Here is an 11,873-nt window from a genome sequence, read left to right as displayed (position 1 = left end):
AAATTGCTGAGCTGTCGGGTTAGAACGGATAAAAGGAAGTACTTCTTCACTCAAAGAGTGTTTCACACATGGAATCCACTGCCACAGAAGGTGGTGGTGGCTACAAGCATGGACACGGCTTCAAAAGGGAATTAGATAAGCATATGGAGCAGAGGTCCATCAGTGGCTATTACCACAAGGTATAGATAGGGACTCTGGGGCAAGTGATGCTCTGTCTTCTTGGTACTTGGGGGGGGGGTCAACAGGGGGAGGGCTTCTAATGTCCTGGCCCCACTGGTGGACCTCCTGATGGCACCTGGTATTTCTGGCCACTGTGTGACACAAAGTGTTGGACTAGATGGGCCTTTGGCCTGATCCTGCATTGGCGTCTCTTATGTTCTTAGGTACATGCACTATTATTCCCCACCCTTCCCCTGAAATTCAGGTCCATTTCAAAAGCTTGCTATGCAAAGGGATTATAAGAATGCAAAGGGAAACAAAGAATACCTTAAGTCCTCTTTAGTAACTTCCCTTCATTGTGAAAGATGGAAAAAAGGAAAAAAAGAAATAAGCAGCTTAAAAAAATCATCATCACATGGAATAAAACGAATTTATATAACAGTAAAAGAAAGAAATATGTGGAATAAAACGAATGCATTTAACAGTAAAAAAAGAAGTGTGTAGAATACGCAGATTTCTCCCTTCGATCTGAGTAAAAACTATTTTTGGGGGGGGGGGGCCCTGTATATCACCAGTAAAAACACAAAAAATGATTACTAAAAGGATCTGCTTATGAGAGGCTGTTGCTATTTCTAAGCTTCCCATGTTACCTGTATTTTGGTTGAAGAGAATCGGAGAGGATCTGCTGAGCTGCAGCGGCATCGTGTTCAGCAAAATATCTGTCAGGGGAATAAACGTATTTCAGTGACTGTTAACATCAATCAAAATAGCCACTAAAACAAAACCCAGACTTCGTTCATATATCTATTCAGTTGGCAGCCCCGTACATGAGCCAGAGGTAGCTGTGTTCCCATTCTCTCCATCTTGTATGGAACGTGTGAGGTAAACGTTCCACATCAAACCTAGGTCTCTACTCCAATAATTTAAGACAAAATGTAAACTGGAAAAACGGGCTGAAGGAAGATTTCAAACTCTTGGGAGGTATTCCAACCGGCCTAGTCTTTGTGCTCACAGGCCCTGGTGAGCCTCTAGCCCTCTCTTGCTTCTTTCTTTGGGTGGGTGGGGGGGAGAAATGATCTTTGGTTTTAAAACAAATGACTTGAGGAAAACGATGAGAAGACGACATTGGATTTATACCCCACCCTTCGCTACCCAAAGGAGTCTCAGAGCGGCTTACAATCTCCTTTCCCTTCCCCTCCCCACAACAGACACCTTGTGAGGTTCTCTTGAGAGAACAGATCTGAAAGAATTTCTGACTGACCCAAGGTCACACCAGCAGTTGTATGTGGAGGAATGGGGAATCAAACCCGGTTCTCCCAGATTAGAGTCGGCACTCCAAACACTAAACTGGCTCTCAAACACCCCTCTCACCCATCCTGTTTCTATGTTTTAATGATTACCCCCCACTTAGTAAGCATCTCCTAAGGCACTGGGATGGATCCAAGCATTCCCCAAGGTGGGACCACTTAAGATGGAGGCAGGCTCCAGCTTTACTACCTGGAGCGGAAAGACAGGAGTAGGATCCACCCTGTGACATCTAAACTCATTTTTTCATGTGAACACTTCCACCCACCCATCTGCAATGCAGAGAGATACATTACAGCTGCAAGCAAGACAAAGGGAGAGGGGCTAAAAGCCCCCCCCCCATCCTCCACAGGGAAACATTCTTACATACAATTAAGAAACACACTGAGAAGTTATCTACCTATCGTATGTTACACAATACTATTGTAAAAGGGGAATCAGGACATTCTTCAAATAAATTGCTTCTCATTGTTCTCTACTTTATATTCACACTTCTCAGCAAAGTAAAAAAAAAAAAAAACCCACTTCAGAAGCCAAACCTTCATAGGTAGCGAATCTTCCAATGACGCTCCATACTGTTTTGATCTTAAATGGTTTCTCATCCAAAGGGAGGAAATATTACAATTATACTAAGAAGAGTGTTTTGCCTATTTCCAGAGCTACAATTACCTTGATAAGCTCTGCAGTGTGTTAGTGGAAGCAATATTTAATACCTTTGTACTCAGTCTTTAAGGAAGAGAACTATACTTACAACAAATTATATAAGCCCAGAAGGCCCATGCCTCTGAAGTCTGTTTTAGGATCATCACCTTGGAAACCAATTTCACACCACTGCTTGGAAATCCGAGCTTCCAACGGGGAATCAGGTTTCAAGCATTTCCATAGCTACAGGAGGGAGGGAAGGGGGGGGGTTGATCACAGGTAAAATTACAATCCAAGACATTTATGGATTGACATTTCAGAAATCGGTTCTCTATGGACCTCGGCTTCATTCTTATGCATGGTATTCAAAAGAGCTTGGGGCAACGCACTAAAGAAGGGATACCGTCGAGAAATGTTCCTCAGACACAGAAGACTTCAAATATGGCCGCTGGGAAATCCTGTGACCTAATGCAGAAATGGTGCAAAAACCTTAACAGGAGGAGACACACACACACACTGTGTATGTTCAATAACTCTGCAGAGGAGGAAAAAAGAACAAAAACCGCCTTCCCCTTAGCGGTAGTTTTGCTTTGCTGGAAGCACAAAATGATCAGACTTCCTTTTTCTTAGGCTGGTTTTTACAAGGGCACAGAGGAGAAACAAAAAAGCTAACTCAATACTGAGAACTGCAACTCTGAAAGCACCACCCTTCCACTGAGTGAGAGGCAGGCCCGTAGCCACAGTAGGGCATCTCGGGACTAGGCCCCCCCGACTTGCTGGCAAGGCCCCCTGACTTCCCATCCATCCCAGGGCACCACAGCCTTCTCCCCCGGATTAATTTGATTAGCCAGTGCCCCCTAAGGAATGTAAATGCCCCCTGACTTAAAAGATCCTGGCTACGGGCCTTGTGAGAGAGGGTGCTAGAAAACGGAGATGTTCCAAGTGCCCAGCTGTTTCGAATTCTGGGTTTTTAGAAGCCTGGGCAATCCAGCGCCTGAGAAAATGTCAAGCCTTAAAAGATACACTAAGAAAGCTAATACAAAAATATTCCAGCTGATTCTTTTTAACTTATATTTTAAGCGCTATTTCTGGATCCGCGGTGTGTGTGCGTGTGTGTGTGTGAAGTGTTATGTATTTTTATAACAGTGATGTGATCTGCTGTCACTTCCAGAGCTGCCCTATGGGATCCTACCAAGATTAATCTAGTCTGCTATTTTGTTTCTGGCACCCTTATCTCAGATGTCATTCGATCGCTTACCTTGAGGAGCATCTCTTCGTGCCGGGGATCTTCTGAATCATAGGGCTCCCGGCGCAGTTTTTCAACCTCTGCAATCAAATTCCTGTACCCTACAATCTGTAGGAGGCAGGCCTGCAGAGATATGCTGAGCCTGGTGGGGGGGAAAAGAAACGGTGGCAGAGAGTCAACGCCTGCACATGGCAATTGGAACTTTTGCATGGTTGGTATTACCTCAGTATGGAATACAGCTATTTGCCAAAGAGAAGAAGGACAATCTGAGCAAATATATGCCATGACATTTTACATTATGCCAGCTCTCCTCAAACCAGGCTGTGCTGCTCATGTTCACTCTACTGCGTATGGCAGGGAGGCAGGGGGAGAAAGGTTCACCACCACCTCCCGGAGGACATCCCGTTAAACCAAAGGTCTCCCTTTCAGAAATGAATAGTCTTTGTCACTGTCTTCCTGGCAGTTCCCCAAATTCCCCCCTTTTAACTGCTTCCCCTCCTTCAAACCAAAGTCAAAGAACATCCACATTCAGAGGGAGTCAACCTCCAAATCCCATCGCCAGGAGGCAACATCAGGGGAAAGCCTCATCCTCTATACCCTGTTGTCGGACCTCCAGAGAAACTCGGTGGCCACCGTGTGAGACAAGATGCTGGACTAGATGGGCCACTGGTCTGATCCAGCAGGGCTCTTCTTAAGTTGTCGCTTTGTCACAGGGTGGGCAAGTGAAAAGGGTGGTTCTTAAAATTCTCGAGAGAGAGAGGCAGCGCTTGGACAGAGTGAAGACCACGCCAGATACCTAGGAAGCCTCAATACTTACATTCAAAGTATGTGGGGAGGGGGGGCAGATAAGCTGCAGTAGTCTGGTTGGAAAGGGAAATGTACTCTGCACGTGCTCAGAGGCACTTTTCCTCCATGGATTCCCAGGACTCAGCCATGGTATTAAAGCAAGACACCAAGGCTGATCCCAGCATAATGTCCTAGGCAGGACACCCTTACCCTCTGTGGGTCAGGCTGTTTAAAAAATTTTGCACAGAAGAAACATGCATGTATGTGAGAATATCTTCTTTCCTAGGCATTTTGGACACATTGCAGGGGGGTAGCTTGAAAGAAAGAGACTTAAACCACGATAGCCAGTGAAAAGGTGGGACTGAAAGAAAACAAAACACAGCCATGGGGATAGTTATGTCATGCTGGCTGATGAATTTTACATATCCGTTGGAATTTACCAGTCAAAAACATGGACTGCAGGCAGGCTCCTAGTTTCTTTGGCTCCTGACTGAAAGCCTCCAACACTGGTGTCTGTTGAAAGGAGCTTTGACTCTTGAAACTCACACCTTGAAAATCCTGTTGGCCTCCACGGCACAACTGGGCCTGAATGGAGCTGTTCTACTGCAGTCCAACACACCTCTGCCCTCTGAAACTGGCCCTCACACAACACAGGCTAAGTCACTCAGTTCTCACTTAGACCCAGAATATCAAACTTTTGTTAGGCCTAAAGGTGCCGTTTGTAACTCAAACTTAGTTCTCATATCTGTCATTAACTCCTTTATTATCTGTATGCCAATCTGCTGCTATTTACACGCCTTATCTAATGTGTTATTTCAATCCTAGCTGTAGTTACTGCTCAGTTACTTAGGCATTTCAACTCTCAATCTCGGGTGGCTGAACGCCACTTGTCCCTCTAAGAAGTTGGACGCCGACCACAAGCTGAGCCAGTCTCTGCTGCTTCAGACCAACATGGCTACCCCACCTAAATCTGGCCTTCTCCCCGTTATGTTTTTGTTCAGAAACTGCAGAAGCCTGTTTTCCCATTTCCTCACTAGGGAACAAGAAGGTTAAGTGGGAGGAAGTTCTTTGCACCTGAGCAGGACCGTCTTCAGAGTCAACACGTACAAGGACTCTGCTCGTCTGTCACCTTTTAAACCAGCTAGCGTTTGTGGGTGAGTTTCTGTCACTAAAAGACTGACTCCTCTGAGCTGCAAAATGTACCAAGAAGGTGCTGGGTAAAAATCACACGCAAGGATGAAAGTCGAATCCCAGCGCCAGCTCTGTACACGAAGGAGAAGCAAAGATCCTAAAGTACAAACAGCCACATCTCCCACAGTTTGTGGTGAACAAATGTGATACTTACTAAGCTGGCGTCTCAAACAGTTGCTGTAGTATTAAATAGGAGATAATTACATTGGCTATGTGGGGAAGGGGGTCAGATTGACTCCCTTAAGTCAAGAGAAGAGTTTGGGGGTGCTCTTGCGCTTAGCTCTGCTTCTGGGAAGGAAGGTTAGAGCAGTTGTCTTTTCCCCCATCTACATCCCATTCAAAAGCTCTCCCCATCTCTTCTTGACGGTCCTGATCTAGCCACATTGCTCCATGCCCCCATAAAACCCAGATGACTACTGTAATACACTCTACGTGGGCTAGCCTTGAAGGCAACCTAGCCTCACACTGACGACTAAAGCATCCCTCTGCTGTTTTACCCATCAACTGGTTTTTTTACAGTACACTGCCTCTGCAAACGGAGGTTTCATTTGGCCACTGAAGGACCTATCCTCTCTGTGCCAAGAAACGCTAACTCAGCTTGCAATGGTGGAGGGGCATAGAACCATCTATACCCTATGCTGTTCCTGAAGGGGGGCTGTCCCCGTGGAGCAATATTTTGTGGGGCAATTTGGGCTCCGGGGGCGGGGGGGAGGCGAAGATGCTGTTTGATGAGTTCCAAGTCAGAGGCTCCGAAGAGATGCAGAGTGCAAAAATTTTCACACACGAAACTAGATGACACCGCCGTCACCTTCCACTTACTGTGGGTTCACATCCGGATTAATCTTTTTCAGGTCCATGATGGCGTCTATGGTTTTTTCAATTGCATCTGGGTGAACACTAAGGGAACTCTGCAGCAACTGAAAGAAGAAATTTTCCTTTTACATAAACAGATCAGAGTCGTTTCCCTAGAAAGTGAAAAACTGTGAATACCACAGGGGTGTTCAGAGGAAAAGCAAAGCTACAGCCTATATAAAAAGCACCCAGCATGTCGGAAAATGCTGCTCAAAAAACGACTGCTACCACCCAGGTTGAAATGGCTGGATCAAAATCTGCACCTACTTAGGTTTGATCTACCTGGCGCACAATGTCCGATAAAGACTTTTCAGTGGGGAAATATTCAGCATTTCCCATATTGTTGGTCTTCACATCAGCTCTGATCTCAGATCAACTGCAATTCAGAATGTCTGTCTGTGGCTTGATTCAAATGGGACATTGGGGAAAGAGCAGGGACTTACCCACGGGACTTTGCCTGCGCACAGCGCCTCCTCTGAACTGGCCCACCACACACACAAAGCATCGAGGCTGCTTTGTACAGATGGTGGCCCAGTTCAAAGGAGGTGCTGTGTGCATGCAAAGCCCCGCGGGCCAGTTCTTTTGTCTCTCTAGCACCACGTTTAAACCAGTTTTCACCTAATCATCCAAAGAGTGGGGTGGAAGATTTTAGCTTGCTGGAGGATACCCTGTGAGTCTGGACTTGATTCTGTATCTCTTAAGAAGATCAGACTATGGCCACGAAGGAAGGAAGAACTGCGCTTCTTCCTTTTCTCCTCCTATGATCTCCCATCTCTTTCTCTCCTGCTCAAAGTAGTCTCAGTGTCACGGGCAGGCATGACACTCAGGGTCTCTCAGTGGTCCACATGTCCCTTCCATTCCACTTCCTCTCTCTGCATCCAACAATTCCAAAGCAGCGCTTAGGAATTTGCAGCTCTTAGTGCCGATCTTAAGATGCTTTTACACATTAAATAGATGGCAGATCCAGGTTTACCACTAATGGGCCACAGCCCTGTTAATATTTGCAATTCTGGCTCCCTATCATGCATTCCTCTTTATGTGCAAACATGAGTTTGCCACCTTCGCACATCACATTATTGGGGTCACCATTTTCACACTGTAGGAAATGCACTTGGCATTTTTTTAAAAAATGGCATAAGAAAGATCCCTAAAAGCATTTGACTAAAAACATTTGAAGAAACAGAAATGCTATTACACACTGCGTTCAAATCATCGGGAGATGCAATAACGCCAAAGAAGCAGTGGGTTTTGCTATATTTGGCACAGAAAAAGAAATCTCCAACTTTTCATTTGCATTTAAATTGAAAGGCGACCAGGAACACTCAAAATCCTCTCTCTCTCTTGCAAGTGATCCCCATTTTATAACAAGGGAGAAAACTAAGCAAGGGGTGGGGGGAATCCCCAGCTAAAGCTCAACATCTGCATTATAATCAGAAAAATGAGACCGAGCTCCTAAAGGATTGAGAGATTATTCCCTCCCCCAAGCTTTCTTTCCTTATTACTTTGTAGGCACCGAAGCGACAACCAAGTCCAGCGTTAAAAGAAAAATTCAATTTTATGTTGGAAATAAAGCCAACTATTTCCCAGATACAAATGTCCTCGTAGGAAGACACTTTGCATGCAAATGTGCATCAGGATATCTGGAGAGAGCCGTCGCTCACGAAAGCTTATATTTTAAGTAAGGTTTTTTTTCGTCTTTAAGGTGCCACTGGACTTTTATTTCATGAAGTGTGGTAGCTACAGTGTAAGATCTCGTTCACACATGCAGCGGAATGAGAAGTCAGAGATGGGGGGCGGGGGGAGGTCATAGAAGGGTATTGTGCCACTTTGGCCTGCAGGTGGAAGATCACATTTCATGAACAAACAAAAATAGGAGACTTGTGGTACTTTAAAGATTAACAAGAGCTTATTTCAGGATAAACTTTTGTGTACTAGAGCCTGCTTTATCACATGGGATGCAGGGGGTCCTTGGTGTGCAGAAACCTACATATGAGGTATATTTTAAAAAAGTAAACAGACAGGATTAAGGGGACATGCGATGCAGGAAGGCACGAACTGCACTCTAGCAGTGCACTTCTACTCAAAATTGCACCATTCTAAGCCCACTGATTTCAGTGAATTTACAGGGGCATAACTCTCTTTAGGACTGCACTGCAACATTGTTGGCATATATATGGGGGGAGGGAGGGGGGAGGATGAGAGGGAGAGGAGGAGGAGATTGGATTTATACCCCACCCTTCACTCAGCATCTCAGAGCGGTTTACAATCTCCTTCCCTTCCTCTCCCCACAACAGACACCCTGTGAGGTAGGTGGGGCTGAGAGAACTGCTCTTGAGAGAACTTATGACTGAGCCACCTCACCCAGATGGCTGCATGTGGAGAAGGAGTGGGGAATCAAACCTGGCTCTACACCATACTGGCTTGCAGATAGAGAAAGAAACAGAGAGAGGGAGAGGGAAAGACATGGGAGGGGGGAGACTTCAGCTGGAAACTGTTGCTCCCCACCTCCTCTTTGCCACTCTCCCTGCATAAAGCTCTGGGCTTCTTTCCTCATTACAGGTGTTAGCTAACAGAATATTAACTGGCTGGAGAATTGACAATTACTGCAATTGTGAACGGTGTGGGCACTTTTCTTGATTACATATGAATTTTACATAATTGCATTTCACCCTGTACTCCCTGCTTTTCACTGCCCCTTGATTGGGCTACTTATGTTTTTTTCTTTTCACACCTTACGGAAGGTTCACTAAACTGCATTTGAAGAAGTCGGCCCTAGTCCACAAAAGCTCACGCTCAAATAAAATGTTAGGCTGATTTCGCACTAGAGCTACCTCGATGTTGCGCCGCCGTTTGCCCCAATATTATTGGTCAATTTCACACCCGAAGCCGCGGGGCTGCATTTGACCCGCGGCTTCACCCAATTTCCTCCGCAGTTTTGTGATCCTCAAAAAACAGGATCACGAAACTGCGGAGGAAATCGGGCGAAACCGCGGGTCAAATGCAGCCCCGTGGCTTCGGGTGTGAAATTGACCAATAGTATCGGGGCAAACGGCGGCGCAACATCGAGGCAGCTCTAGTGTGAAATCAGCCTTAGTCTCTATGGTGCCACTACACTCCTGCTTGTTTTGCACTACTACAGATTAACACAGCAGCTCCTCTGGAGTTGCGTTTTTGAATCTTTCTGCATGTCCAAGACACTGTTGCAAGCAGTGAACTGGCCTGCCGAGTCACATGACAGACCATGACAAGTTAAAACTCCCTCTAGGTAGAGAGGTGCTTGCAAATACTGAAAGAGCTCATTCCAGTAGTGAATGTGCCTCAAAATGGCTACCACAGTTATATGTAGGCAAGAAGCCAAGTGAAACTTCCTGGGGGCATGCAATTTGAGGTAAGGCCTATTTGTAGGGTTACTTAAATGGTTAATACTACTGGGAATTAGGAAAACACAAGAGGGTACCCGCAACAAAATGTTGCATAATGTATTGTGGCCCTACCATAGTCTTCGTTGCAGGCAGTCCTCACCCCTTTATGTCAGCTTTCCTCCCTGCCAGTGTTCCCTCTAAGCTGAGTTAGTGTGAGCTAGCTCACAGTTTTTTAGCCTCCGGCTCACACGTTTTTGTCTTAGCTCAGGAAGGAGCAAACTAAGTTATGCAGCAGCCAAATCGTTTGCTCACAACTTTAATGCCAGTAGCTCACAAAGTAGAATTTTTGCTCACGAGACTCCACAGCTTAGAGGGAGCATTCTCTAGCAATCTTTTCTTACCCCCTTCTCCCCTCACCCCTTGTATGTCTCACCCCTCTTACCCCAGCCCTTCTCAATGCCCTTTCCCCCCACCGCCTCAGTCTGCCCCTCTCTTTCTCTCCACTATTTCTCTACCCCCCCAATCTCCCCTTCCTCTTTCTCTCCCCCTCCGACAATCTCCCATTCTTTTCTTTCTCTCCCCCCAACAGACAATTCCCTATTCTTTCTCTGTCTCTCTCTCCCCTCTCACAGAACCCCACTTCTTTCTGTTTCTCTCCTTTTGCAGCTGCAGGACAGCAAACATCCCCAGCCTGGTTGCAGGAGGGAGGGGGGCCGAGGACACAGGCTTCGCCTTCTCCTGCTACAACTGATGCCGGGACACAGCTGCCCTCCCTCCCCGGGGAAGCCGCCGGCTGCCTTTACTCAGCAGTCCAGTGCACAAACCTGCTGGCAGAAGCTATAAAGTCTTCATTGCCGGTGGTCCTGGCGGGGGCTGTCCCAGCAGCGGGGCGCACAGCTATTGCGGTTGCAGCTTCCCTCGTGGCTCCAGCGGCTTTTCCCGCGACTCACAAAGTCCGTTCACTGTGCTTGCGCAGAGTAAGCCATTTTACTTTTATAGGGATTTACATAACCCTGTATACTTTTTAAAACATTTTAGATTTTCCTGCAAACATGGGGACTGCCCCAAGTTTGCTGGAAGATCTGTTTACTCTCCATGTGACCGAGATCCATGGAAATAAGTATCCGCACACCGAGGGGACCTTGGGAATTAGATATATAGATGGGACAGAAAACTGTGCCATAAACAGACTTTCACTCACCTTATTTTTTGAACTCCTCAGTGATGTTTCTGTGAAGAAAGCATTTTGAAACATGTTGAGGATTTTAAGACTTGATTATATTTATAACATTTATACATCACCCCTACAGAGAAGCTACTCGAGGTAGCTTATGAAGTAAAACAGGAGGAAATTGTAACAGACTCTAAGGCTGCGGTCACACGCGCCAGTTGAAATGGAGGGCAAGCAAGGCTATTTCCTCGGGAGGAATTTAACACACAGAGATCACACCTCCTTTTGTAGCCATGGGCGCAGCCTGTCATTGTGTGATCAGATGCAACTGCGGGTGAGTCTTTTTTGGGGGGGGCATTTGTTTCCCATTTGCATAAACGAGTAATCGCACCTCAACACTGAGGGCCCCCTATGGAGCATGCGATGATGTGCATACTGCGAAGAGGGGGGTGGGAACGGCACCAAGCCGGGATGGCCTGATCAGACCACCCTAATGGCATGAGAGGATCCTTGCGCAATCAGACAGGGGAAAGTCCATCCATGGCCCATCGGAACCCGTTAGAGCCGGACTTTCCCTGGTGTCTTTTAACTCTGCTTTCTGCGGCAGAGCGGCACAGGTTGCCAATGACTGCAGGACGTTTCCCAGATGTTGCTGTCTGATCGCTCCCTTTAGAGCTGTCAGGCATTTGCACCCATGTTGGATCTAAAGGCGCGTGTGATCGCAGCCTAAAAATGCTTAAAGCACTATTAAAAACCCAGCCGTGACATAAACACAACATAAAATATGTAGCAGTCTAAAATTATTCTCATAAAACACAGTTTTCAGGCGAATAGATCCAAAATACTATTACAATATTTATATGGTGTGTCTGCGTGGGTGTGTGTAAAAAAAAAAAAGCTGTGACCCACAACAAAAGTTCAGGCAAACCACCAGGGATGCTTGGCAACCCCTTACCAATTTTCATGGTCCTGCCGGCCCCGGGCTTCGTGCTGTAGCAGATCCGCTGCAACTCACACCGTCCCGTCAGCTTCCTCACCACAAATTTCAGGGAGCGCCACAAGCATTTGCAGTAGAAGTAGAGGCATACCTGGACAAGCATCCTGACAGAAACAAACCTCTAAGTCAGAACTCTAGCCAATCCCCAGGGAGAGTCTGTAG

At 46.4% G+C, this 11,873-nt stretch overlaps 1 protein-coding gene across 1 annotated transcript in view; it reads right to left on the bottom strand.

Annotated features, from left to right (window-relative positions):
* ELMOD1 (ELMO/CED-12 domain containing 1) overlaps positions 1–11,873 on the bottom strand; it is a 43,508-nt gene that overhangs the window by 14,687 nt on the left and 16,948 nt on the right. Inside the window, exons 2-8 of the mRNA XM_015408762.1 lie at positions 11,670–11,815; positions 10,745–10,773; positions 6,149–6,246; positions 3,365–3,494; positions 2,216–2,349; positions 810–878; positions 487–510 (exon numbers count right to left, since the gene is read on the bottom strand). Of these exons, the coding sequence (XP_015264248.1) occupies positions 487–510; positions 810–878; positions 2,216–2,349; positions 3,365–3,494; positions 6,149–6,246; positions 10,745–10,773; positions 11,670–11,815 (630 nt within the window). The remainder of the gene's footprint in view (positions 1–486; positions 511–809; positions 879–2,215; positions 2,350–3,364; positions 3,495–6,148; positions 6,247–10,744; positions 10,774–11,669; positions 11,816–11,873) is intronic.

Source organism: Gekko japonicus, unplaced genomic scaffold (assembly GCF_001447785.1).
Source record: "Gekko japonicus isolate JY-2015 unplaced genomic scaffold, Gekko_japonicus_V1.1 scaffold2828, whole genome shotgun sequence".
Classification (NCBI taxonomy): domain Eukaryota; kingdom Metazoa; phylum Chordata; class Lepidosauria; order Squamata; family Gekkonidae; genus Gekko; species Gekko japonicus.
This window is presented reverse-complemented; position numbering and strand designations above follow the sequence as displayed.